Source organism: Hylobates moloch, unplaced genomic scaffold (assembly GCF_009828535.3).
Source record: "Hylobates moloch isolate HMO894 unplaced genomic scaffold, HMol_V3 SCAFFOLD_2, whole genome shotgun sequence".
Taxonomy (NCBI): Eukaryota; Metazoa; Chordata; class Mammalia; order Primates; family Hylobatidae; genus Hylobates; species Hylobates moloch.
This window is the reverse complement of record NW_026652277.1, coordinates 80,886,659-80,914,464: the sequence shown is the minus strand read 5'-3', so window position 1 is coordinate 80,914,464 and position 27,806 is coordinate 80,886,659. Positions and strand designations below refer to the sequence as shown.

The 27,806-nt window shown below is 36.5% G+C and overlaps 1 protein-coding gene across 8 annotated transcripts in view; it reads left to right on the top strand.

The window, feature by feature from the left end:
* The window catches only part of DOP1A (DOP1 leucine zipper like protein A), a 105,816-nt gene that overhangs the window by 12,448 nt on the left and 65,562 nt on the right, over window positions 1-27,806 (top strand). For 7 of the 8 annotated variants that reach the window (XM_058434866.1, XM_058434862.1, XM_058434858.1 and 4 more), the window contains exons 2-4: window positions 19,267-19,359; window positions 19,461-19,651; window positions 23,286-23,467. In XM_058434866.1, coding sequence (XP_058290849.1) covers window positions 19,514-19,651; window positions 23,286-23,467 — 320 coding nt within the window. In that variant the 5' untranslated portion in view covers window positions 19,267-19,359; window positions 19,461-19,513. The remainder of the gene's footprint in view (window positions 1-19,266; window positions 19,360-19,460; window positions 19,652-23,285; window positions 23,468-27,806) is intronic. The other variant, XM_058434864.1, reaches the window with a different exon arrangement.

The following is a 27,806-nucleotide window of genomic DNA, read 5'->3' as shown; positions in this document are numbered from 1 at the left end:
TTTGAGATGGAGTCTCGCTCTGTCGCCCAGGCTGGAGTGCAGTGGCGCGATCTCGGCTCACTGCAAGCTCCGCCTCCCGGGTTCACGCCATTCTCCTACCTCAGCCTCTCCAAGTAGCTGGGACTACAGGCGCCCGCCACCACGCCCGGCTAATTTTTTGTATTTTTAGTAGAGACAGGGTTTCACCGTGGTCTCGATCTCCTGACCTCGTGATCCGCCCGCCTCGGCCTCCCAAAGTGCTGGGATTACAAGGATTCCTAGGTATTTTATTCTCTTTGAAGCAATTGTGAATGGGAGTTCACTCATGATTTGGCTGTTAGTCTATTATTGGTGTACAAGAATGCTTGTGATTTTTGTACATTGATTTTGTATCCTGAGACTTTGCTGAAGTTGCTTATCAGCTTGAGGAGATTTTGGGCTGAGACGATGGGGTTTTCTAGATATACAATCATGTCACCTGCAAACAGGGACAGTTTGACTTCCTCTTTTCCTAATTGAATACCCTTTATTTCCTTCTCCTGCCTGATTGCCCTGGCCAGAACTTCCAGCACTATGTTGAATAGGAGTGGGGAGAGAGGGCATCCGTGTCTTGTGCCAGTTTTCAAAGGGAATGCTTCCAGTTTTTGCCCATTCAGTATGATATTGGCAGTGGGTTTCTCATAGATAGCTCTTATTATTTTGAGATACGTCCCATCAATACCTAATTTATTGAGAGTCTTTAGCATGAAGTGTTGTTGAATTTTGTCAAAGGCCTTTTCTGCATCTATTGAGATAATCATGTGGTTTTTGTCTTTGGTTCTGTTTATATGCTGGATTACCTTTATTGATTTGCATATGTTGAACCAGCCTTGCATCCCAGGGATGAAGCCCACTTGATCATGGTGGATAAGCTTTTTGATGTGCTGCTGGATTCGGTTTGCCAGTATTTTATTGAGGATTTTTGCATCAATGTTCATCAAGGATATTGGTCTGAAATTCTCTTTTTTGGTTGTGTCTCTGCTAGGCTTTGGTCTCAGGATGATGCTGGCCTCATAAAATGTGTTAGGGAAGATTCTCTCTTTTTCTATTGATTGAAATAGTTTCAGAAGGAATGATACCAGTTCCTCCTTGTACCTCTGGTATACTGTGCAGCCATAAAAAATGATGAGTTCATGTCCTTTGTAGGGACATGGATGAAACTGGAAACCATCATTCTCAGTAAACTATCGCAAGGACAAAAAACCAAACACTGCATGTTCTCACTCGTAGGTGGGAATTGAACAATGAGAGCACAGGGACACAGGAAGGGGAACATCACACCCAGGGGACTGTTGTGGGATGGGGGTATGGGGGAGGGACAACATTAGGAGATATACCTAATGCTAAATGAGGAGTTAATGGGTGCAGCACACCAACATGGCACATGGATACATATGTAACAAACCTGCACATTGTGCACATGTACCGTAAAACTTAAAGTATAATAATAATAAAAAAAGAAAAAATAAAATAAATAAAAAGCATCTTTAAATAAAAGTACTCAGCTAAAGTGTTGGTGACTTCCTGTGTGATATTTTGATCTTATCTTTTAAATACATAAGCATGATTGAATTTGCATCTCAGTGAATTTTTTGCATGTGTGCTTTTTCTTATGATTTTACTTTTGGAACAATCTTTATAAAATGTGCAAAGAAAAACGTTAAAATTCTGTGGGATTTTTTTTTTAATGGGAAAAATTTTTTTCTACTGGGTGTAATTAAAATTTGTTTACAGATATTCAGTTAAATTGGAACACACCAAGAAGTATAGAAAAATGTTTGGCTAGTATGTATAGTACGGCATTGTTATGTTAACTTATGTAAAAACCAGTCTTTATTTGAAAATCCAACTCTATAGTAAGTTAATGGCATACTATTTATTTTTTAAATGCTGAAAACATTGTTAAATTACTAATTTTTAAATATATTGGTTAGATTTTATTTGGCAAATAATGATTTGATTAACTTAATATGAGTTTAATTATGCTGAAAAAATTATTTTTGCTTATTTCACTTTATTTCTAGTAGTATGTTTTAGCATATGTAAAAGTTTAAGCAAAATCATTGTCAGTTATTAAATGAAGAATGATAGCTACAAATAAAGATACTTTGAGAAAGGTACTTTCTGATGAAAATTGATGTTTCAAATAAGCTGGAAAAAAATACACGGTGGGATAGTTAACAGTTAGTTATTCCTCATCTTGTGTTTCACGTCTCTAATCATTCTGAATAGCAATGCATTCATTTTTATCATTCTCATGTCTTACCTTCTGCTGTATATAAAAAATAAGCCATGTTTTCTTTCTTCTTCCAAACTATTAATAAAAGCAAAACAGAATGTGGTCAATCTAGATAATTTAGATGTTCTTTAAGTGTACTATTCTGATATTTACTCTTAGGCTGATTTTTTCCCCTTGCCATCTAAAATGTTTGTTTCATTTCCCCCTACCCAATCAATGTATACATAGGGAAATCAAACATTTTACTGTTAGGAAAAACAAAACATTAGAAAGATATGTTTGAAAAAAGCAGATACATCCTCAAAGCAAAATTTAGTTGTTGGGGATTCTGTTTTACGTTATCCACACAACTACTTCTTTCTATAGCTATGGTTAATACAATGATATATGACTAAACCAGAATATTAAACTATCAGTGATGTTCATAGGTTGCATCAAAATAAGGGAAACTTCTTTGATATATTTGTTTTCTGAACTATCGTTTTGTCCCCTCATAACTAATAACCCTCAGGAATTATATCTCCCTTTGCCAAGAGAAAAAAACGTGTCTTTAGTAGGTCCTATAAAGCATCCCTTAGGTGCTTCATAATAGAATTTGTGCACTAAAGCATACTCCTAGTCCAACAAGAACCCTATCATCAGCCCTGCACATCCTAAATTTGGGGACAGCCACATCTATAATACTGTTTTTGGATGTGTAACCCAACCTGCAGTACCTCTGTGGTATTTCATCCCACTTCAGAGCATTTTTACCTCGTAGGAATTATTTTCTAGGGAGGAATAGATTGTTGTCTTCTATGTTCTGTATATAGTTCCCCTTGTATGTAGGTTCACCATGGCCATTTATTGAATTAAAATCCCTGTTTTATAATGTCTGTGTCATCCAAAACAATCTACGATTCAATACAATCCTATCAAAAGACCAATGACCTTCTTCACAGAAATAGAAAAAAGAAAATCCAAAAATTCATGTGGAACCACAAAAGACCCCAAATAACCAAAGCCACCTTAAGCAAAAAACAAAGCTGGAGGTGTTACACTACCTAACTTCATAATATACTACAAAGCTATTATAACCAAAATAACATGGAACTGGCATAAGAACAGACACATTGACTAATGGAACAGAATAGAGAGCCCAGAAATAATTCCACACATTTACAAACAACTGTTTGTTTGTTTGTTTTCTTGAGACAGAGTCTTGCTCTGTTGCCCAGGCTGGGGTGCAGTGGTTTGATCTCACCTCACTGTGGCCTCTGCCTCCAGGTTCAAGCAATCCTCCTGAGTAGCTGAGATTACAGGCATGCACCACCATGCCCAGCTAATTTTTGTATTTTTAATAGAGACAAGGTTTCACCAGGTTGGCCAGGCTGGTCTCCAACTTCTGGCCTCAAGTGATCCACCCACCTCAACCTCCCAAAGTGCTGGGTTTACAGGTGTAAGCCACCATGTCCAGCCCTACAACCAACTGGTTTTTGACAAAGGCGACAGTAATACACAATGGGGCAAGGACATTCTCTTCAGTAAATCATGTTGGGAAAACTGGATAGACTGCAGAACAAAATTAGACCCTTATCTCTCACCATATACAAAAATCAACTTGGGTTAAAAAAAAAAAGTAGGACCTGAAACTATGAAACTATTAGGAGAAAACAAGAAAAGTTATGTGACATTGATCTGCACCATGATTTTGTATCTATGATCTTAAAAGCATAAGCAACAAAAGCAAAAATAGACAAATGGGGTTATATGAAATTAAAAAGCTTCTGCACAGCAAAGGGAACAATCAGCAGAGTAAAGAGACAACCTACGTACAGGATGGGAGAAAATACCTGCACACCATATATCTGATAAGGGGTTAATATCTAAAATATATAAGGAACTCAACTCAGTAGCAAGTAAACAACTTGATTTAAAATGTGCAAAAGACCTGAATAGACATTTCCCAAAGGAAGACATAAATGGCCAACAAGTATATGAAAAAAGGCTCAATGTCACTAATCATCAGGTAACTGCAAATCAAAACTACAATGAGATATCATCTCACTTCTGTTAGAATTGCTATTATCAAAAAGACAAAAGGTAAGTGTTAGAGAGGACGTGGAGAAAAGGGAGCACACTGTTGGTGGGAGTGTAAATTAGTATAGACATTATGGAAAACAGTATGGAGGGTCCTCGAAAAATGAAAAAGATAGAACTACCATATGATTCTGTAATCCCACTACTGAGTATATATCCAAAGGAAATGAAATCAGTATGTCAAAGAGATAACTGCACATAAACAGCAGTATTCACATAGCCAAGATGTGGAATCAGCCAGGGGGTCCATCAGCAGATGAAGGGACAAAGAAAATATGGTTTATATACATGATGGAATGCTATTCACCTATCAGAAAGCAAAATTCTGTTCTTTGCAATAACATGGATGAACCTAGAGGACACTGTGTTAAGTGAAATAAGCAAAGCACAGAAAAATGCTGCATGATCTCACCCAATATGTAAAACCTAAAAAGTATATCCCATAGAAGTAGAGAATAGAATGGTGCTTACCAGCGGCCGGGGTGGTTTGAGAAAATGACAGGATGGAATAATGTTGGTCAAAGGATATATAGTTAGGAGGAATAATTTCAAGAAATCTGTTGTACAGCATGGTGACTATGGTTAATGATGATATATTCTTGAAAAATGCAAAGAGTAGTAAGTGTGCTCACTACAAAAATGACAACTATTTGAGGCAATGCATTTGTTAATTAGCTACATTTAACCATTACACAGTGTATATATACTTCAGAACATTATATTGTACATAATACAATTTTATCTGTCAATTTAAAATAAGCTACATGTATTTTTTTTAAACCCACTTTTTTTTTTTTTTGAGACCGAGTTTTGCTCTGTTACCCAGGCTGGAGTGCAGTGGTGCAATCTCCACTCACTGCAACCTCCACCTCCTGGGTTCCAGCAATTCTTCTGCCTCAGCCTCCCAAGTAGCTGGGATTACAGGTGCCTGCCACCACTCCCAGCTAATTTTTGTATTTTTATTAGAGATGGGGTTTCACCATGTTGACCAGGCTGGTCCCAAACTCCTGCGTTCAGGTGATCCACCCGCCTCAGCCTCCTAAAGTGCTCGGATTACAGGCATGAGCCACCATGCCCGGCCAAAAGCCCACTCTTATAGATAACAACCAAAAATAAAAACTTCTGTATCAGAATTATGATCATTTTTGCCTTATATTTTAAACACTATCAGTATTGAGTGGTGAACCACTTGGGGTATTTTGAGTTGAGCTTTGGTCCCTGTGCTTCATTCAAGGTCTAGGAAGAATAACATATGTATTTACATTATTATAGTTTTTTTTTTAAGTACAGTCTCTAAAAAAGAAATCTAGCCAGAAAAGGTTTTTGAAAAAAATTAGAGAGGAGAGGTAGAATATGTCATGCAGGAGAATTAAGACCTGTGGTTAAAAAAAAAAAAGTTCAGAAAGATACTGATTAAGGGCCAATTCCAGGAGTCAGTCTGCCAGCATTCTTCCTGGTTCTCCCTTTTATTCTCTGTGGCACCTTGAACACTAATTGCCTTATATGAACATGGATTCATGTGTATATCTACCTCATGGATGTATTGTGAAGATACATGAGATAATTCACACGAAAGGGCTTAGCATAGTGCCTGGCACAGAGTAATTTGTAAGTCACTGTCAACTGTGATTATTATCATCATCTTGAGTAATATGTGGACAATGTTTATTTGGCTACTATGCTTTGGAGACAGGATGATCCTTTGTAACACAATACTCAAGGGTATGTGTTTAAGTGTTTATTATTATGGCTATTTACCATTTGATGCTTAAAGTAGAATCCCACCTACCTGCTAATGACTCATTTCAAGTTATAAATGGTGCTTACGTTTTGTATTTTCTAAAATTAATATTTTCATATTGCTATGTGTACCAGAAATCACAGAATTTGAAATGAGAAAGAATCTGATTTTATAGCATTCAGAGACAATTTTTAATAACGTATATAATTTTGTGTATATTTACTTGGTAAAAAAAGAAATTGTAAAGTTAAATCAGCTTCACTGTCACCCTGGCAGATCTATGGGCTTTTAAACTTTTTGTGTCTTGGGTTTTTATTCATATAGCTTTTCTGAGACCTAAAGTGAAAATATAAATAGTCATATGCTATATAACATTTCACTCAATGATGGCCCACCTATGTAACAGTGGTCCCATAAGGTTTTAATACTGTATTTTACTGTACTTTTCTATTTTTAGGTACACAAATACTTACTGTTGTGTTACAGTTGCCTACAGTATTCAATATATAACATGCTGTACAGGTTTGCAGCCTAGAAGCAATAGGTTATACCATATAGCCAGGATGTGTAGTAGGGTTTACCATTATGTCTGTTTAAGCATGTTCTATGAATGTTCACACAATAAATCACCCAACAACACATCTCAGAACATAGTCCCATCAAGCAATGCATGACTGTAAATAAGTACATAAAGTATAATAAAACTTTTTCCAAATTTTTCTCCAGCTTGAGATTTGCAGCTAATTAATTTGAAAAGATTTGACTTCGACGTCTGGGAGTATCATACCTAAGTAGTTTTTTTTTTTTTTTTTTTGAGTCAGAGTTTCACTCCGTAGCCCAGGCTGGAGTACAGTGGCGCCATTTTGGCTCACTGCAGCCTCTGCCTTCTGGGTTCAAGCAATTCTTGTGCCTCAGCCACCCAAGAGGCTGGGATTACAAGCACGCACCACCGCACCTGGCTAATTTTTTTTTTTTTTTTTTTTTTTTTAGCAGAGATGGTTTCACCATGTTGGCCAGGCTGGTCTCGAACTCCTGGCCTCAAGTGATCTGCCTGCCTTGGCCTCCCAAAGTGCTGGGATTACAGGCATGAGCCACTGCACCCAGCCTAAATAGGATTTTTTAAATCTCCTTTCACACGGCTGGAATGACTTCCTTCACATTTAGATAGTTATGTTTAATACAGATTAAACTGAGCCAGTTTTTTAAAAGTGTAACTGGGTATAGCGCATTTTTATAGATGTTCTTAGGCAAGCTTTCTGTTTTTTAAAGCACTTAATAGCCATGTGAATGTATTCTGTATTTGAGGAGAGTAAGGTCAAGTGTGACTATACTAGTTAAGAAATAGAACTGTAGTTCTGCTTTTTATTTTTTTTCCACAAAGCTTTTCTCAGAGAAAACAAACTAAAATGGTTTAACTATATTGTCGTTGATAGATTAATTCATTTATTCAGATTATATTTGAGGTCCTACTGTTTATCAGCCACTATTATGGGACTGCCGATGCAGGTATGAACAAGTAAGATAAGGCTATTGACTTCATAGTATTTGCATTCCATTGAGAGATGATAGACAGGAAACAAGCAAATAAATAGGAAAATTTCGAACTGTAACAAATGCTAGCAAGAAAATAATGTGACGTTATAGGGTATGTGGTAAGAGTTTGGCCCCAGGCAGGCTACTTAGACTGATCAGAAAGAACTTTTGGTAGGGTTTGATATTACTGGAGGATGGGAAGAAATTTGTCACATAGAGTTGACCTAAGAGATTTTAAATGTAGAGAATAGCAAGAACAAAATGCCTACAATGCAAAAAAATTTGGTGTATTTGAGTTGGGATATTATTCTAAGCTTTATATTAGAATATTTGTATTTAGGGTATAGCTGAGATGTTGCTGTTTCTGCTGCCTCAGAAGAGGTCTTATCCTCAGAGAATAATTAAGACCAGAAGGTAACAGGACAAGCTTTGAGGAAAACCATTGATGGGTTTTTTGTGGTTTTTAAATTTATTTTATTTTATTTTAATTTTTTTATTTTATTTTGAGACAGTCTCGCTCTGTTGCCCAGCCTGGAGTACAGTGGTGCAATCTCGGCTCACTGCAACCTCCACTTCTCAGGTTCAAGTGATTCTCCTGCCTCAGCCTCCCCAGTACCTGGGACTACAAGGCGTCCACCACCACACCCTGCTAATTTTTGTATTTTTAATAGAGGCAGGATTTTGCCATGTTGGCCAGGCTGGTCTCGAACTCCTGACCTCAAATGATCCACCCACCTCAGCCTCCCAAAGTGCTGGGACTACAGGTGTGAGCCACCGCACCCGGCCATTGACAGTTTTTAAGCAAAGGAATGACATAATGTGTCTCTGGCTTCTCTGTAGAGGATGAATTATGCAGACTCAAGAATAGAAGCAGGCATCAGTGGTGTGCTGGAGTGGGCTTTAACTGGTTAGAATAATAGAGGAGGAAAAGTGGCAGGTATAGATTTAGGACACATCAGTTAACAGATGCTTTTGGAGCTATAGGACTAGAGGAGATAACCTAAAGGGAGAGAAGAGAGGAGGGTTCCTGATTGAACGTTGAAGTAAGGCTGACCCATGAATCGAAAATCCACGTATAATTTTTGACTCTCCAAAAACTTAACTACTAATAGCCTACTCTAGACTGGAAGCCTTACTGGTAACATAAACGGTTGATTAACACATTTTGTAGGTTATATGTATAATATGTTATATTCTTATAATGAAATAAGCTAGAGAAAAGAAAATAGTAAGAAAATCATAAGAGAAAATATATATACTATTCATTAAGTGGAAGTGGATCATCACAAAGATCTTCGTGAACCTCATTGTCTTCACTGTGAGTAGGCAGAGGAAGAGGAGGAGAAAGAAGAGAGGTTGGTCTTGCTATCTTGGGTAGGTGGTAGAAGTGGAAGAAAATCCACGAAGAAACGGACCCAGGCAACTCAAATGCATATTTTTCAAGGGTCAACTGTACCTCAGCATTTAAAATTGAATAGAAAAGAGAAGCCAACATAAACTGAAAAAGAGAGGCTAAGGGATAACAAACCTTGAGAGGGAAGAGTCCTGGAAGCCAAAACCAAAGTATTGAATACTGCTGAGTTGAATAGAATGAGGGGCTATGGAAGTGACCTTTGGCTTTGGTTAAAGCATATTATGGGTGATTTTTATACGGGTTTTTTTCCTGGAGGGACAGTCCCATAGGCATTTCAAATAGTCTGAAGAGTGAATAAAAGGTAAGGAAAAAAAATAGCAAATATAGAGAAATCTTTCAGGTTTTGCTATGAGAGAATAAAGAAATCGGTTGGCAGCCAGAGAGCCTGTGGGGGTCAAGGAAAGGCTATGGGTTTTAGTTTTAGTTTTACTTTTACTTTTAGTTTTAGACCATTAGAGATTCAGGGGGTAGACTTTAGGCTGTAGGCAGGAAAAGAAACTGACAGTATTGAAGGAACCTGAGCTAATAGTCCTTGGGAAGGCAAGAGGAGACCAGATTCAGAACACAGCAAGAGGGAGGCCTTTACTGGGAAGAAGGTCCTTTGTCCTTCATAATGGAAAGAAAAGTAGAGAATATGGGTATAGGTGAAGATAGGTTACAGATTTGTTGGAGGGAACGTAAGAATATTCTTTTTGCTTCCATTTTCTTAAGTTTGAAACTAGATCATTAGCAATGATGGAAGGAAGACAGTATTAGGATTTTGAGAAGAGAAGGTATGAAATAGTTGTGTCAAGAATGTAAATTTACTAAGGAAACAGAGTGGATTAGGATAGTGTTGAGTACCTGTTTGAAGTTTGTGCTTCTCAATTTAAGTCAACCTGGTTGTATGATTTTTTTCCTTCAATGTTTAGTTGCTCATGTTCAGGCTGAAAACAAACAAACAAAAACATGTAGTTGAGTTTAACTAGGATGGGAGTTTTGTCAGATGACTATAAAGAGGAAGATTCCACACCCTTTACACCTAAGGTAGGATGGGTATGAGAAGGAAAACAGCCTCCATGAAAGTGAAGAGTAATGACTAAGAGTTAGGACTCTAAAGCCAAATTGCTTGTGTTTAAATCCCTACCTCTCCCATTTACTAGCTTTATTGCATATCATTTCTATCCTTCAGTTTCCTTACTTGTAAATGTGAGTAATAGTGCCTACCGCAAAGGATCAACTGAGATTAAATTAATTAAAATACACAAAGCACTTGAATAGTTCCTGGTATTTAGTAAGTACACTGTAAGGTTAGAAGAGGTCTTGTCTTCAGAGAATAATTAAGACTAGAAGGTGACAGGACAAGCTTTGAGGAAAACCATTGATGGTTGGTTGGTTGTTGTTGTTTTTTTTTTTTTTTTTTTTTGGAGTCTCCCTGTGTCACCCAGGCTGGAGTGCAGTGGCGCGATCTCGGCTCACTGCAAGCTCTGCCTCCCGGATTCACGCCATTCTCCTGCCTCAGCCTCCCGAGTAGCTGGGACTACAGGTGCCTGCCGCCATGCCTGGCTAACCTTTTGTATTTTTGTAGTAGAGACGGGGTTTCAGCGTGTTAGCCAGGATGGTCTCGATCTCCTGACCTCGTGATCCGCCCCCCTCGGTCTCCCAAAGTGCTGGGATTACAGGCATGAGCCACCGCACCCGGCTAACCATTGATGGGTTTTAAGCAAAGGAATGGCATAATTAAGACTAGAAGGTGACAGGACATGCAGACGAAAGGCTGATGATCTGTTGAGCACATACCTGAAGTTTCCTAGAATGTATACCATTTGAAAGTTGGAGACAACAGTAAGGGCATGGGAGATTGGATCAGATTAGGGAAGTACAGAGCATCAGGTTTATAATGAGTGACAATAACCTATTTGTGAAATACCTAGTAAGTGTTGTCTTCCATCCTTTTTTTTTTTTTTTTTTTTTGAGATCGAGTCTCACTCTGTCCCCAGGCTGGAGTGCAGTGGCACGAGCGATCTCGGCTCACTGCAATCTCCAACTCCGTCTTTCAACCGATTCTTCTGCCTCAGCCTCCCCAGTAGCTGGGATTACAGGCATGCACCACCACACCCAGCTAATTTTTGTATTTTTAGTAGAGACAGGTTTCACCATGTTGGCCAGGATGGTCTTGATCTCCTGACTTTGTGATCCGCCCACCTCACCCTCCCAAAATGCTGGGATTACAGGTGTGAGCCACCATGCCCAGCCTCCATCCATATTTTTAACACTCAAGGGAAGTTTCCAGCTTTCTGGAGTGACTGGCTTTATGAATTGACTAAATAAATGATTCCTGAAGATTATTTAGTGGCAGTGCCAACATTGAAACCTAAAACTGTTGACCAAAATGAAATAGATTATTAATGGTTACATCTGTTAGATGGTAACAATTAGTGAATGGTAATTTTTCGTTAGTTAGAAAAGTTTGGAAAGAGCATCTACTTATACAGCTTTTTTTCTAATGTTCTCTTTCATAATCAACAGCAGGGTTTTTTGCCCCATTGCATGGTGCTTACAATAATTCATTAATTTATATTCTTGGGATGTGCTAGAAACACTTAGTCCCCAGATAGATCTTTAGAATTGAGTGATAATGAATCTTTCTCTTTTTAGCCCTCCCCCTGCCTTTCGTGGCAAAGGAAGGAGAGAAAGATAAAATGCAGCTAGTGATAAGCAAACTAGCCAAAGTATCTTTGTGTTGTTATTCTGAAGTGAGGTCTACTCACTTTTTATCGCCATTTAAACAGAACTTTTAAAAATTGAGATGGTATGATGCAATATTTCATTTCTTATTTAAATTTTAGCTTTTTACGCTATAAAGTGTAAAAACAAATCTGTACTACCTACTAATTTTTTCATAGGGCATAACTTGCCCAGAGAAATCTACAGCTTTTATCTTTTTTCATAAACAGCTTTTTTGCTTAATTTTTATATTTGATATATGTTACATTTGTGAGACAAAACATGACACTAAATTATGTTTCATGACAGTTCAGGTCCAATTTATCTGAGTTGTAACTTTGAAAGTATTGCAACTAAATTGTCCAGTGGACTAAAGATCAAGTCAGAGAAACTACGATTAACAGCCCCTAAAAGAAAGATTACAAATGCAACTTTGATTTTCTTGCATCACTTTAAACAAGCTAGAATTTTTATTTTTATTTTTTTAAGTTTCCTGGTTATATTAAATAAATAGTTTGTTATTGTATCTCCTGGAAAGTAGCAGGTTATTGAGAGGAGGGAGTTAGTTTCAAACAAAACAGCTCATTTGACAGAGATGATGTAAATGTTTGATATAATGTTTAAGATGATGGAAATGTTCTGTATCTTGACTGTAGTGAAGAATCTTGATTGTGGTGATGGTTTTATGGGTGCATGCATTAGTCAGAACTCATCAAATATGTGTATTAAATATATACAGTTTAACAAAGCCATAAAACATGTTTGGCAATAATACTACATTTTAACTAATTTTCACAAGACAATTCAAGATAGGTTAGTGAGTCCTCAGTTTTCCAGTTTGCTGCCAAGAAATTCAGAGCCACATCTGATGCTTAATTGTAACTTACTACCCCTCATAGTTAACATTCTTGCTTCCCAGTGTTGTTTTGATTTCATAGGAAATAATGACGACAACTGTTTCTTGAGCATTTTCTATGTGCTGGGTACTCTAATAACTTTAGTATGTTACTTATTTAATTTTGACAGCCATTCAAGTATAAGTGTTTTCATCTCCTTTAATGGATAAGGAAAACTGGTTTGACAAAATTAAGCATGTTGCCCAAGGTCATACAGCTGCTAAGTAAGTATTAGAGCTAGGATTTGGATTTAGGTCATCTTGACTTTAACCCCTGTTCTTGGAGGCCCTACCCTCTATTGCCTGTCTTTTCATCGCCTGGGGTTTCTGTGAAACACTACTCTGTTATTGAGTACGTGTATTTATTTTGTGTTTATTCTGGAGAAGAGGCATTGTGTAAAGTTTGATACACTATGGGGACACGTTATATTTGCATTATGATCTAAGTCAGTGGTGTTTAAAGTGTGTTATTCACAAACTTTGCTAAGAGACATGATGAAATAAGCACAGAGATAGAAGTAAACATTTAGAAACTTTTATAGCAATTTAATATTACCACAACAATTAACATGATTTTATATTTTAGAAAAGTTGGTCAGTGATGGGTTGGGTGGAAATACTGATCTTTCACTACAGATAGTTTGAGAAGTATTGACCTAAGCCATTATAAAAATATGGGGGAAAATACCTGAGAACTGCAATTTGTGTGTATATATTGGATGAAAGGCTTAAAATGGTGTATCTTTACACTTCTTTTCTGATATATAATGAGTAATTTTATTTGCATTAAAGTCATTGTGGAATTACAACTAAATTTTTAGTCCTAGGATTTGACTGTTGTATTAGTCTTCATGCTGCTGATAAAGACATACCTGAGACTGGGCAATTTACAGAAGAAAGAAGTTTAATCGGACTTACAGTTCCACATGGCTGGGGAAGCCTTACAATCAAGGGGAAGGCAAGGAGGAGCAAGTCACGTCTTAATGGATGGCAGCAGGCAAAGGAAAAAAAAAAAGCTTGTGCAGGAAAACTCCCCCTTATAATACCATCGGATCTCACCCACCACCATGAGGACACCATGGGAAAGACCTGCCCCCATGATCCAGTTACCTCCCACCAGGTCCCTCCCACAGCACATGGGAATTCAAGATGAGATTTGGGTGGGGACACAGCCAAACCATATCAACCATCTTTTCACATGAAAAGTAATACTGCAGCTCTGCTGATGAAACTTCTGCAAAATGTCCCTTCTCATTTTTCAGCAATTTTTTTTGCTTTTAATATTCTGTGTTTTATGTTTGATATAAACATATATCAAACAAACGAGCTATATGAAGTCTTTTTAATCATATTTAAATATTTAGGAATTTATTGCCTAAAAAAATGTAAGAAAGTTCAAATTAATTACCTGACCAAACTTTTTAGCTGTAGATGCATACAAGAGTTATAAACCTTACAAACATAGCTGGTCATTATTAATTGACTTTTTTATAGCAAATAAGAAAAGATTATCTGAAGGATGTGTATGTTGAGATAATATTGCTTAAAAATTATATTATTAGGCTGATAAGTGACCCCTATTTTCATTAATAGAAATTACTACTAAATTGCTTGGCAGGTTAATCTTCCTCATGCACTGAATATTATATATCTTCAAAATGAATGCTATTTTATATCTTATTCTGAAAATCTTGCTAAGGAAAGAAAAAAAAAATGTTTCTGCTGATAAAATTTATGCATGTGTTTTACTCCATCTACCACAAGTACATTCTTACATTCATTGATTGGAATTTAGTTATTTTATACGAATTTTATGTGCTCTCAGAAAATCCAGTCAAGTTGATATTTTCCCTGAATTTAATTTGGTTTTGCTATCCTTCTGATTTCTGAGAAACAGAACTAGAAATGTTTTAGGTTGTGTTCACTCTAACCTTCATTCCATATATGTCACTGTTAGTATTTAACTGTTTTATTAGCTATCAAAGTTTATGGCTTTACTTGTTTTAGTGTGCTAGTCTTTTGTATCTGACATACATACAGGTATTGCTTTGTGTGTATGCTGTGTATGTGTGTTTATGGTTAAATCTAGTATTTAAAAGTTTTAGAAACCATAGATTGATAATGAAATAGCTTGTATCGTTTTTTTTTACCAGTCTTTAACTATTATGTTTAAACACTTTGATCATTAGTCCAACTGTAGCCTCACCATTGTAAGTTATGTGTTGTCTAGCATAGAGACATGTATAAAATATAGTTCCTGCTCTCAAAGAACTTTCCTGGTAGGAAAATTGCATAGTAAATCCTTATATAAAACAAAAATTATTTTGATGTGCAAGGTTAAGATGATTTTGTTTCACATATTTAAGTTCATATTTATTGTGAATTCTTCAGAGTAATTCAAAATACTGCTTTATGTTTGATTTGCTGCTCTGAGTCCAAAGCATGAAGGGACAGTAGTGTCCCTCCCACCCCCCACCATATTCAACGGGGATATGTTCTAAGACCCCCCCAATGAATGCCTGAAACTGCAGATAGTACCAAACTCTAAATTCTGGTTTTTTTCTATACATATATACCAGTGATAAAGTTTAATTTACAAATTAGGCATAATACTCTTGCGCTTTACAGCTATTATTAAGTAAAATAAGGGCACAAGCACTGTGCTACCACAACAGTCAGTCTATAACTCACACAGCTACTAAGTGATTAATGGGCAGTTATCATCTATAGCATGGATACACTGTACAAAGGGAGGGTTCACTTTATTCTGCGAGAGATTTTGTCATGTTACTCAGAATGCTATGCAATTTAAAACTTATGAATTATTTCTGGAATTTTTCATGTAATATTTCCAGACTGTGGTTAACTGAGGTTAACTGAAACCCCACAGACAGGGAAAATGTGGATGGGGGTGGGGAAGAAGTACTGTATGACTGTGTTTTTTCCCCCCACATAAACTTTATATTATTTTAAGTCCCTTAGCGTCAAATATCAAGTTTTAAAGAGAAAAATAGATTAACTATCTTATTTTGTTCTCTACTCTCACTGTCCCAATTGGGAATGAAAGTATCATGAGATCAGGGATGTTCTCTCTAGTCAGCACCTAAACATAGTGCTTGGCACATGGTATGCTGAAGTAAAAACATTTCATGTCAAATGAAATCACATTTAAGGTGATTACTCTCTCCAAAGATAGGCTTTGGGACTTGTTTTCATTTTTCTGGATAAAATAATTGAAGTAGAGAATTGGGGAACTCGTATTGCCTCTCTTTGGTACAACCTTAACCAAGGAAATTTTGATTTTATAAATCAATAGATTTGTAGCTTTTTTCAATACAAACAGATTTTATTCATTAGCTATATTCTCTAGTGATTTTTAAACTTTTTGTTAAAAAACTATTGTTTGAGAATATTATGAAAGAAGTAGACTCTCCCCAATAAAATGTAAGACATGTAAATTTCACATGTAATTTAAGGTGATTCATATATTTTGAGTATGCAGTTCACCTATTTAAAATATGTAATATGGGCTGGGCGTGGTGGCTCACGCCTGTAATGCCAGCACTTTGGGAGGCCAACACAGGTGGATGACGAGGTCAGGAGTTCAAGACCAGCCTGGCCAGCATGGTGAAACCCCATCTCTACTAAAAATACAAAAATTAGCCAGGCGTGGTGCCAGCCACCTGTAATCCCAGCTACTCGGGAGGCTGAAGCAGGAGAATCGCTTGAGCCCAGGAGGCGGAGATTGCAGTGAGCTGAGATGGCACCACTGCACTCCAGCACTCCAACCTGGGTGACAGAGTGAGACTCCGTCTCAAAAACAAACTATATATATATATAAAATATGATGGTATTCAGTATATTCAGAATTGTGAAACCATCACTACAATCAATTTTAAAACATTTTTGTCATCCCAGAAAGAAACCCTATATTCATTTTGAGTTCATTCTCCATTTCCCACCAATTCCTCTTTTCCTTTTCTCCCCCCACTCTAATCAACCACTAATTTACTTTGTCTTTATAGATTTTTCTATTCCTGACATTTCATATAAATGGAATCATATATTATGTGGTCTTATGTCAATGGCTTCTTTCACTTACAATGTTTTCAAGGTTCATGCATGTTATAGTTTGTATCACTATTTCATTCTTTTTTATGACCAAATAATATTCCATGGTATTTTAGTTATTTGTGTGTCAGTTGATGAATATTTGGGTGATTTCTTCTTTTGGCTATTGTGAATAATGCATCTGTGAGCATTCACACAAGTTTTTGAGTGGATATATATTTTCATTTCTCTTGTGTCTACACCATACCTAGGAGTGGAATTTCTGGCTTATAGTAATTCTTTGTTGAACCTTGGAGAACTACTACCAGACTGTTTTCCAAAGGAGCGACACCAATTTATGTTCCTCCAGCAGTGTGGAGGGTTCCAGTTTCTACATACCATGCTTATTATCGTCTATCTTTTTTATTATAACCATCCTAGTAGTCGTGAAATATTCTTGTGGTTTCGATTTGTTTCCCTGATGATTAATTATGTGGAGTGTCATTTTACATACTTACTGACCATTTGTACATCTTCCTTTTAGAAATGTCCATTCACGTCTGTTGCCCACTTTTGAATTATTTGTCTTTTTATTATTGGCTTGGAAAAGTTTTTTATTATCTAGTTTAAGTCTCATCAGATATATGGAGGATATATTTTGTCCTATTCTCTCAGTTGTCTTTTCACTTTCTGGATGTTATCCTTTGCAACATGAAAGTTTTACTTCTGATGAAGTCCAATTTATTTTTTCTTTTGTTGCTTGTGTTTTTGGTTTTTAATTTTATTTAATTTTATTTATTTTTTTGAGATGGAATCTTACTCTGTTGCCCAGGCTGGAGTGCAGTGGCGTGATCTTGGCTCACTGCAGCCTCAGACTGCCGGGTTCAAGTGATAGTCCTGCCTCAGCCTCCCGAGTAGCTGGGATTACAGGCATGAGCCACCACACCTGGCTGATTTTTGTATCTTTAGTAGGGACGAGGTTTCACCATGTTGGCCAGCCTGGTCTTGAACTTCTGACCTCAAGCGATCCATCTGCCTCGGCCTCCCGAAGTGCTAGGATTACAGGCGTGAGCCACCGTGCCTGGCTTTCAGTTTTATTTCTAAGAAGACTTTGCCTAGCCTCAGGTCACAAAAATTTAATCCTATATTTTTTTCTGAGTGTTTTATAGTTCTAGCTGTTACATTTAGATCTCTGATCTATTTTAAAGTAAATGTGTATCTTTTGTGTAGATGTGAAGGAGTCAACTTTGTTCTTTTGCACATGGGATATTTAGTTATCCCAAACTACTTGTTGGGAAGACTATTCTTACCTTAGTTGAATTGTGTTAGCATCCCCTAAGGCCCACTCTTAGACCTTCCTGTAGGTCCATGCACCCAGCTCTAGAGAAAGGTACCAAGTTAGTTAGAAGTCAGTTAGGATACCAGAAAAATTAAAGGGGAGCCACACTGGTTTTTAAGTGGAACCTTAATTAAATTATTCCTATTACCCTAGATTATGTATTGCTGTGTAACAAATTACCCCTGAACTCAGTGGCCTATAACAAAATCTTCTGTGGGTCTTGAATTTGAGAGACTTAGCTCATGTATTCCTGGCTTCGGGTCACTCATGAAGTTATAGTCAGGATGCCAGTTGGGGCCACAGTCAAATTAAGGCTTGGCTGAGGATGGAGGATCTGCTTCTAAGGTGGCTCACTCACATGGCCGTACAGAAAGCTTCAGCTCCTTGTCACGAGACGTGCCTTCTCCATAGGGCTCCTTGAAAGTGTCTTCATGATGTGGCAGCTAGCTCCCCCCAGAACTAATGATGAGAGAGTAAAGAGGAAACCAAAGTGCTTTTATGACCTGTTGGCCGTTACACATTGTCTCTTCTACCCTATTCTTTTCATTAGAAATGAGTCACAAAGTTGACCCTAAGGTGCTGGGGGATTGGGAACCAGTTTTTCAAAGAAATATCAAAGAATTTATGGGTTTGTGTTTTGCCTTAATAGAGACAGAGTCTTGCTCTGTCACCCAGGCATATTTCATTGCAGCCTTGAACTCTTGGGCTCAAGCTGTCCTCTCACTTCAGCCTCTTGAGTAGCTGGGACTACAGGTGCCACCCTGCCTGGCTAATTTTTATTTTTATTTTTTTTAGAGACAGGATCTCACTGTGTTGCCAATGCTGGTCTTGAAACCTTGACCTTAGGCCATACTCCATCCTCAAGCCTCCCAAGTAGCTGGGATTACAGGTGTGAGCCACTGTACTCAGCTGTGGACATAACTTTAAACCACTACATGTTCTTGTCAGTTTTATTCAAAGTAAAGTCTAATTCCAAACAGCTAATGGGCCTTCATACTAGATGCTCACTTACAACTTAATAAAATGATCTCTGAATCATTCGTTTTTCTTTCTTCCCCTGTGTTCTTGATTCTTCCAATCTAACCAGACTTAATGCATTTTAGGATCAAAACAAAGTAGAGGAGCATATATATATCAGAAATGTTACATAAACAAATATGACAGAGAACATGATTTTAAATTGAAATAAGTATAAGAAAATTTTCTATGCTTTTACTTACTAAATTTTCACAGTCATTTTTCCAATTCCTAGGAAGGAACACACAAGTAGTTATCTTTCAGGCTGTCTTTGAATACTTCCATGACCCTGAACACTAGCTGAGGAGAGTTTCAACCACTGCTAACAGTAAGAAACATTTTCAAGTTAGTCATTACCTTTGTAGTAAGATCATATGAATCCATTTTGATACTTTGTAATCCTGGTTCCTCCTGCAAACTCTTTTGTAGGTAATGACTTTACATGAGTTTGGAACTGGTCTCTAGTGGGAAGTTGTGGGAGGATGAACACAGAAGAGCTGGAGTTATTGAGTGACTCCAAATACAGAAACTATGTAGCAGCAATTGACAAAGCACTAAAGAATTTTGAATACTCCAGTGAATGGGCAGATTTGATATCAGCACTTGGAAAACTTAATAAGGTATGTCTGTATTATCCATTTCATAAAAGAAGTAAAAATTAGAAATCTGTGTTTGTACTTGTTAGATTTCTCGAAATCTTGAAGTAAGAATGCAAAAACATAAATGAACCTTAGGTTACTCTTGGTAGTGCTATTTTTCTTCATGAGTTGCATGCCTGTGTAGTCAAGCATATTGTTAAGGCTTTGAAAGTTTTAATTCAAAGAAATAACAGTGCTTGAAAAATATAGTTATCACCATGATTATCAGCTATAAAAACAGAAGAGAAGGATGCAAATATGCTAACTATGAGGGCTAGTAAATTTCTATAATGGAGCATCAGATATGGTGCTGGAATTCCTGGCAGCAAAATGAAAAGCCACAAATGGAAAGCAGTAATTCCTGTGTTCTTTCCAAATGATGTATAGCAACAAGGAAACATTTTCTATCCTGGCAAGCTGTAGTTATAATTTGGTACTTTTTACAAAGGCAAGTATATACCAGCAGTTGCTTATGCCTTGCAGCTTGTCCTTGAGTAATTCTTCTTGACATGTCTGGTTTTTATTCAGTTATTGTTGTGGCATCATTGATCAACCTCTGGCTCTTCATTTTGACCTTTTTATTTTTTAAACATCAATTTTTTTTCACCGCATACCCATAGTTAAGGTTTTTTAAAAAATTGTTATTGAATGGGAGTGTTTCTAAATATTAAAGGGGTTAGATAGGAAAGGAGTGGCCTTCCAATAACTATTTTATTTTATTTTATGTTATTTTATGTTATGTTATTTTATGTTATGTTATTTTATGTTGTTATTTTGTGATTTTATTTTATTTTACGTTTTGTTTTGTTTTGTTTTGTTTTAATTTTATTTTATTTATTTGAGACAAGATCTTACTCTTTCACACAGGCTGGAGTCCAGTGGCATGATCATAGCTCATTGCAGACTCCTGGGCTCAAGGGATCCTCCCACCTCAGCCTTCTGAGTAGGTGGGACTGCAGGCATGCCACCATGCCTGGCTAGTTATTTTTATTTTTTTAGAGATAGGATCTCGCTATGTTGACCAGGGTGGTCTTGAACGCTTGGCCTCAAGTGATCCTCCCACCTCAGCCTCCCAAAGTGCTGGGATTACAGGCATTAGCCACTACACCCAGCCTATCAAATAGCTTAACATACAAATTAGGAAAGAAGCTTGTCTTAAAATACATACTAAAATGTGTGGGAAAAAAAAATACAGATCGTTTTTCCTCTGCTCTCACACCACGACAATCAATGCAGAAGACTTCTATAACCCTAAAACAAGTGGTTATTTCTCCCTTACCAGCAAGCAAGCAGTTCTACAGTGGATACCAGCTGGATGTGCTGCAGTTCAATTTGGACACTGTCTACCTGGAGATAGTATCAGATCCCACAGGTTGAGGGCTGAGCCTCATAAGACTGTCCTCCTGTTTTGATGCCAAGAACAAGCCCTAGTTTGTTTTACCTGTGCTTCTGATCAACTGGCTATAAAGTTCCACAGTCCTTTCTTTAGCTTTAATTTGCTAGAGCGGCTCACAGAGCTTAGGGTACTGGTTCATTATAAAGGACATTACAAAGGGTACAAGTGAAGAGATGCATAGTGTGAGGTATGGGTGAAGGGATGTAGAACATGCATGCCCTCCTCAGGAGTGCCACCCTCTAGGAACCTCCACATGTGTTCAGCTGGCCTGGACACTCTCTAATCATCCTTTTGGGCCTTTTGAGACTTCATTGGATAGGCATGATTGAAGCATGGACAGCTGTGTAGAAATGTGATGGGACAGAAAAGATATGATGTAATACTAACAGACTAAGTGGGGGAACCCAGCAAGGCCCATCTGTCAGATTTTTCTTGGCCTCTCTGTACAGCATTCCTTCCTTCTGGGTATGGGGCAGGACCCCTTCTGAAATGGGGGTCTTTGACCTACAGTGAGACCAAGTAGTCCAGAGAATTTTGTTATGGCCAGCTCCAAGACAGGGGAAGATTCCTTCCTTAAGGAGAAAAAGGAGATGAGAAGAGGGCAGGAAAAAGTCAGAGAGAAATTGTTTTCTGAGGCCTGCTTCTGAGGCCCAAAGTTCCCCAATATTATAATAAGGGCTGTGGGAGTTATGAGCCAGGAACCATGGATGAAAACCTACAGACACACTCTCACTCACAGTACCACACCAGGACGCTAGTTTTCAACCTGATATGACAGATAATCACTTTGATATCATAAAAACTTATCATTTTCAGTATGTCAAGGATTTGTCTTAAAATTTGATTCAGAAGCTTCTCTTTGACATGTTAGAACTTCTAACATTTATCATTTGAAGTTCGAATAATTCTTTATTTCTTTACAACATCCACAAGAAATTCCATCTAAAAGTACAAGTTTACTTAAAGGTAGTTAGGTTCTTTTTTTTTCTAAAGAGTTCTGAAGAGTCTGTTTCTGAAGATATACTGGGAACTCTTTTTAAAGGCAAGTCATTAAATGATGGAAATTCACTTGCCTAATTAGGTACATAATTAGTTTTTTAGATTAATCAATATTCACGAAAATAGATTTCATGGTATCTAGATAACTCAAAGAAGAATACCCAAGTTGTTGATGAAACTTAGCCAAAATTGTGATGGAACAAGGCAAGGATTACATATGTGTGTGTGTGTGTGTGTGTGTGTGTGTGTGTGTGTATGTGTATGTGTGTATGTATACATATATATACACATAGACACACACACTCATATATATGCTTTTTTACATATATATACTCTTATACTGCTTTTGATGGTCATTTCATAGATTATGGCAAAAAAAACACAATTACTTTTGCACTAACCTAATATTTCAACCTCAGTTTATTCTGTAAAATAAGACTTTGTATATTTCTTCTAAATTCCAGTTCTAACATAGTCTGTATTCATTCTGAGTCTTCACTTTGTGACATTCTATCAATACTTGATTTACTGACTTCTAGGTTCAAACTAAAGGATTACATTTATTATAAGATCTTCTTTACTTAACTAATCTCCTTTGAGTGGCTGGTAAGATAGGATCTCTGTACAGAAATTCTGCCCTGACCATTATTTCTAAGGAAATGTTATGGTTGAATAAATAAAAGAAAAAGTTGTTTTGTCCAGTTAGAAAAATCAGTTTATAAAAACAAATGGGCAATGATAATCTCATGTAGATTTTCTTATAAGCATTAGAATTACTTGCTATAATTTGATATACTAGGACAATGGTTGTACCTCTTCCAAGTACTGTAAATATCTATTGTGAGGCCAGACTTTATTTCAAAGTAGCAAAAATAGATTGAAGGCTGTAACATTCCAGCTGTTTTCTCACATCAAATATTAAAAATTTACCAAAAAAAGTCTAAAATGCCTCTCTTCTCCATAAATTTGTTTTGGAAAATATCATTTTTCATTAAAAATGTTATTCTGTTAACAAGTAATGAGTTTATTTTTTAAACAAATTAATAAAGTTTGTAACATTTCCTCAGTTTTAATTTTAAATAATGGTATATATAGGCAAATGTAGCTAACAAAACACAAAGACCTACAATGATCATTTTTTATAATACTATGCTAGAAAATGGAAGTAAAATGAATGCAATATTTTGTTTTTCTCAACTACATTAAAATGCTTTCTTCAAGGTTTTACAAAATAATGCAAAGTACCAAGTAGTACCCAAAAAGCTGACCATAGGCAAACGCCTAGCTCAATGTCTACATCCAGCATTACCAGGTGGAGTTCATCGGAAGGCACTTGAAACATATGAAATTATCTTCAAAATAATTGGACCTAAGCGACTTGCCAAAGATCTTTTTTTATATAGGTAAGAATAATTTTACTCTATATATATACAAATAATATAAAGAAAATGTATTGCTAAACTATTTTATACTTTCTGCTCTAAAAACTAAAAATTGAAAATTCCTTAATGATTAGAAGTTTTCAGATATCAATCTTTGTTTTGTTTTGTTTGAAACGGAGTCTTGCTCTGTCACCCAGGCTGGAGTGCCGTGGCCCAATCTCGGCTCACTGCAAGCTCCACCTCCCAGGTTAATGCCATTCTCCTGCCTCAGCCTCCTCAGCAGCTGGGACTACAGGAGCCCGCCACCACACCCGACTAATTTTTTTGTATTTTTAGTAGAGACGGGGTTTCACCGTGTTAGCCAGGATGGTCTCGATCTCCTGACCTCGTGCTCCGCCCACCTCTGCCTCCCAAAGTGCTGGGATTACAGGCGTAAGCCACCATGCCTGGCCTCAGATATCAATCCTAAATATTTGAGTTAAGTGATTCAGAAAAATGTAGAACAGTCTTTAATGTCTTTTTGGTTTTTATTCTTAGATATCATTTATTAAAAGTTGTCATTCAAAGTTGTTGAGACTATAGTACATTCTACCTTTCTAAGCTTGAAAACTGGCCTGAGAAAAAAATAGGATACCTCGATCTCTCAGCAACTTTCAACATCGTTGACTCTTCTCCACTTGAAACAGTCTTTTCCTCTGGCTTTCATTGTACCACATTTTCCTGTTCAGTTACTCTTTCTCAGTCTCCTTTACCAGTCTTTCCTCCTTTACCCAAACTCCACAGAGTTTCTTAGGGCTCATTTAGTGCAGCACCTTCCTATATTTTCACTTTGTAATCTCTCCTTAGGCAAACTTAGCCATACCCATGATTTATTTTTTATTTTAAATTTTATTGTATACATTTAAGATACACAACATGATGTGAGATACCTACAGATAATAAAACAATTACTATAGATAAACAAATTAACATAGGCATCATCTTACATAGTTATCTATTTTTTGTGTATGTGGCAGGAGCAGTTAAAATCTGTTCATTTAGTAAAAATCCCAAATAAAATATTATTAATTATAGTCTTCTTGTTGCACATTAGATCTCTAGATTTGTTCATCTGACATTTCCCATTTCCTCCTGCCCCTGGTAACAACTGTTTTATCTTCTATATGCTGACTCCCAGCTGGACATTTCCAGTGCTGGCAGCAGCTTTAAACTCCTGCTTGCTTGACATCTCCATATAGATCTTTAAAGGCAACTAAAGTTCAACCTGTTTAAAACTAAACTTTCCTCTTCTCCTATTGAACTGACCTTCCTGCAATGTACTATATTAAAGCTCAATAAATGGTATCACCATCTATCCATTTATATAACCCTCAAATCCGAGAGTTACACTTGTTACCTTGTTATCCCCACCCACATTTTCCCACCTCCGGTGTACACAGTCTGTTGTTCAGAGTTTATGTCTCATGGCGGTTAAGAGAAGAGATGGTAGAGTCAAACTAGCTCTGTGATCTGGGGCCATTGTCCTCACCTGTTTGTGTTTGTGTCCTCACTTGCACAACAGAAATAAGATTATCAACCTCATAGGGTGGTTAATAGAATTGAAAGAGTTCATACATGTAAAATGCAATGGGCAACTTATAGTAACTTCTTAATACATGTTAGCTACTATTCTGATATATATCTCAAATACATCTACTTCCCTGAACCTTCACTGGCAGCATACAGTCTAAGTAAACATCATCTCTAGCTCAGGCTTTGTCACTGGCCTAACATTCATCCATCATCTGTTCTTATCCTCTTCTATCCTGTTCTCCACATAGTACCAGTGTAATCTTTTTAATATATTAAATAATGTTACTGTCTTGCTAAAAAGCTCTATTGACTTCTTCTCAGCACACTTCAGAAAAATTAAGAAAAAGGCTTTAACATGGCTTTGAATACTTTACTTCCTGAAGTACTCTGACCCTGGCTCTGTCAGTGACCTCAACTCTTAATAAACTAAAACTCTTAATAAACTAAAACTAAACTATTATTCTTTCCCCCCCCCAGTTTATTCCACTCAGGTCCACAGGTCTCTTTGCTTATTATTCCTCATTTCTTTGCTATTCTCTTGCCCTGTAATTCTCAAATCCAGGTCTCTGATCAGATATCAGCTCCTCAGAAGACTTGCTTAATTACCATCTGAAATGGCCCTTCTTCCACATTTTTATCTCTAGTATTCTGTTCTATTGTGATATGTTTTTAGGTAGGTTTTTTTATTATTATTATTTATCCTGTTGGTATTTGTTGGACTTTAAAAAATCTGTGAATTGGATAAAAAGGAATGAAATAATGGCATTTACAGTAACCTGAATGGAATTGGAGACCACTATTCTAAATGAAGTAACTCAGGAATGGAAAAACAAACGTCGTATGTTCTCACTTGTAAGTGAGAGCTAAGCTATGAGGATGCAAAAGCATAGAATGATACAGTGGACTTTTGGGTGTAACGGGGTGAGTGGTAATAGACTACACTTTGGGTACAGTGTACACTGCTCGGGTGATGGGTGCACCAAAATCTCAGAAATCGCCACTAAAGAACTTATTCATGTAACCAAACGCCACCTTTTCCCCAAAAAACCATAAACATTTTTTTAAATCTATGAATTGATGCCTTTCACCAATTTTAGAAAATTTTCAACCACGATCTTTTGAGATTGCCTTCACCACATCTGTTCTCTCCCCACTTATTAGGTCTTCCCACTATGGCTTCTCCATCTCTTAACCATTTTTCATATTTTCTAACTTTTTGTCCTTCTGTGCTTCATTCTCAGGAATTTCTTCTGACCTAGTTTCCAGGTCACTAATTCTGTCTGCCTCTCCTTTTTTTAACCACTCAACTTTTCTTTTAAACTGTTGATATAATTTACGTTCAATAAAATGAACAGATCATAAATGTTCAATGTGATGAGTTTTGACAAATTTAGTCAATTTCATAGCCACCGTTCAAAATAAGATATAAAACATTCTTGTCAACCCAGCAAGTTCCCTCCTACCCCCTTCTAGTGAAAACCCCTACTATGCAACTATATGTATTTCCCTCATTCTGCAGCTTAACTTTTAAAACTTTCTAAATGGTATCTTTGAAGAACCAAAAGTTCTTTATGCTGTCTTTTGAAGAAAGTTTTTTTTAGTTTAATGAAGTCTGATTTATCAACCTTTTATTAAGTAGTCCTTTTTGCTTCTTATTTAAGAAATCTTTGCTTGGTATATTGCTGCTAGAATGTAGAAATACGAAGGTGTTTTTCTGTATTGACATTGTATTCAGAAACTTTGTCAAGTTCACTTGTTCTTTCTAATAGCTTTTGGAATTTTGAGATATAGTCACACTATCTGTGAACGGTGAGTTTTCTTTTCCGATTTTAATAATTTCATATCTTTTTTTGCCTTATTGTATTGACTAGGGTCTATAGTAAAGTGTTAAAGAGAGTAGGGGCAAGTATATCTTTGTCTTATTTCTCACTTCAGGTAGAAAATGTTAAATATTTTTGAAGGTTGAATCAACCCTTCATTTCTGGAATATATCCAGTTAGCTCATGATTTAGAATCCTTTTTGTATCACTGAATTTACTTTGGGTTTGTTTTGTTTTGTTTTGTTTTTTTGTTTTTTGTTTTTTTTTAGTTTTCCATCTTTGTTTAGTAGAGAATGGCTATCATTTTACATTTTTATCTAATTTTGGTTTCAGGTTTATGCTAACTTTCAAATTCTTCTCTTATTCTGTGCTCTGGAACAGTTTTCATAACATTGGTATAATTATTTAGAAGATTTTATCTGAAATTTATCTTTGTGGGAAGATTTGTAATTACAGATTAATTTCTTTAGTAGTTATGGGACTATTCAAATCTATTTATGTCAGTTTTAGTAAGTTTTTTCTCTCGAAATTTGCCTATTTTTACTAAATTTTTAGATGCATTGACCTAAAGTTCTTAATATACTGTTATCTTTGTAACATGTAGGATCTATAGTGATGTCTCCTCTTTCACTCTTGATATTGGTGACTCAAGCCATCCTTTTTTTTTAATTGATCAGTCTTATCAGGAGTTTATCAATTTTGTTAGTCTTTTTAAAAAGCAACTTTTATTTACTGATCCTTTCTACTGTGTATATGTTTACTCTCTCATTTTTGCTCAGATAAGCCTTCTCTGACCACCCTATTTAGAACCTGCCTCTGCTCCACTCTCGTTATTCTCCTGTAACTTTTTCTCCTCTGCTGTAACAGAGGAGATATCAATCTTTGTTTGTATGTATGTGTTAAGACATACAATAACCAAGCAATTAAAATATATACATATATACTCTCCAAAAAATAAGCTTTATGAG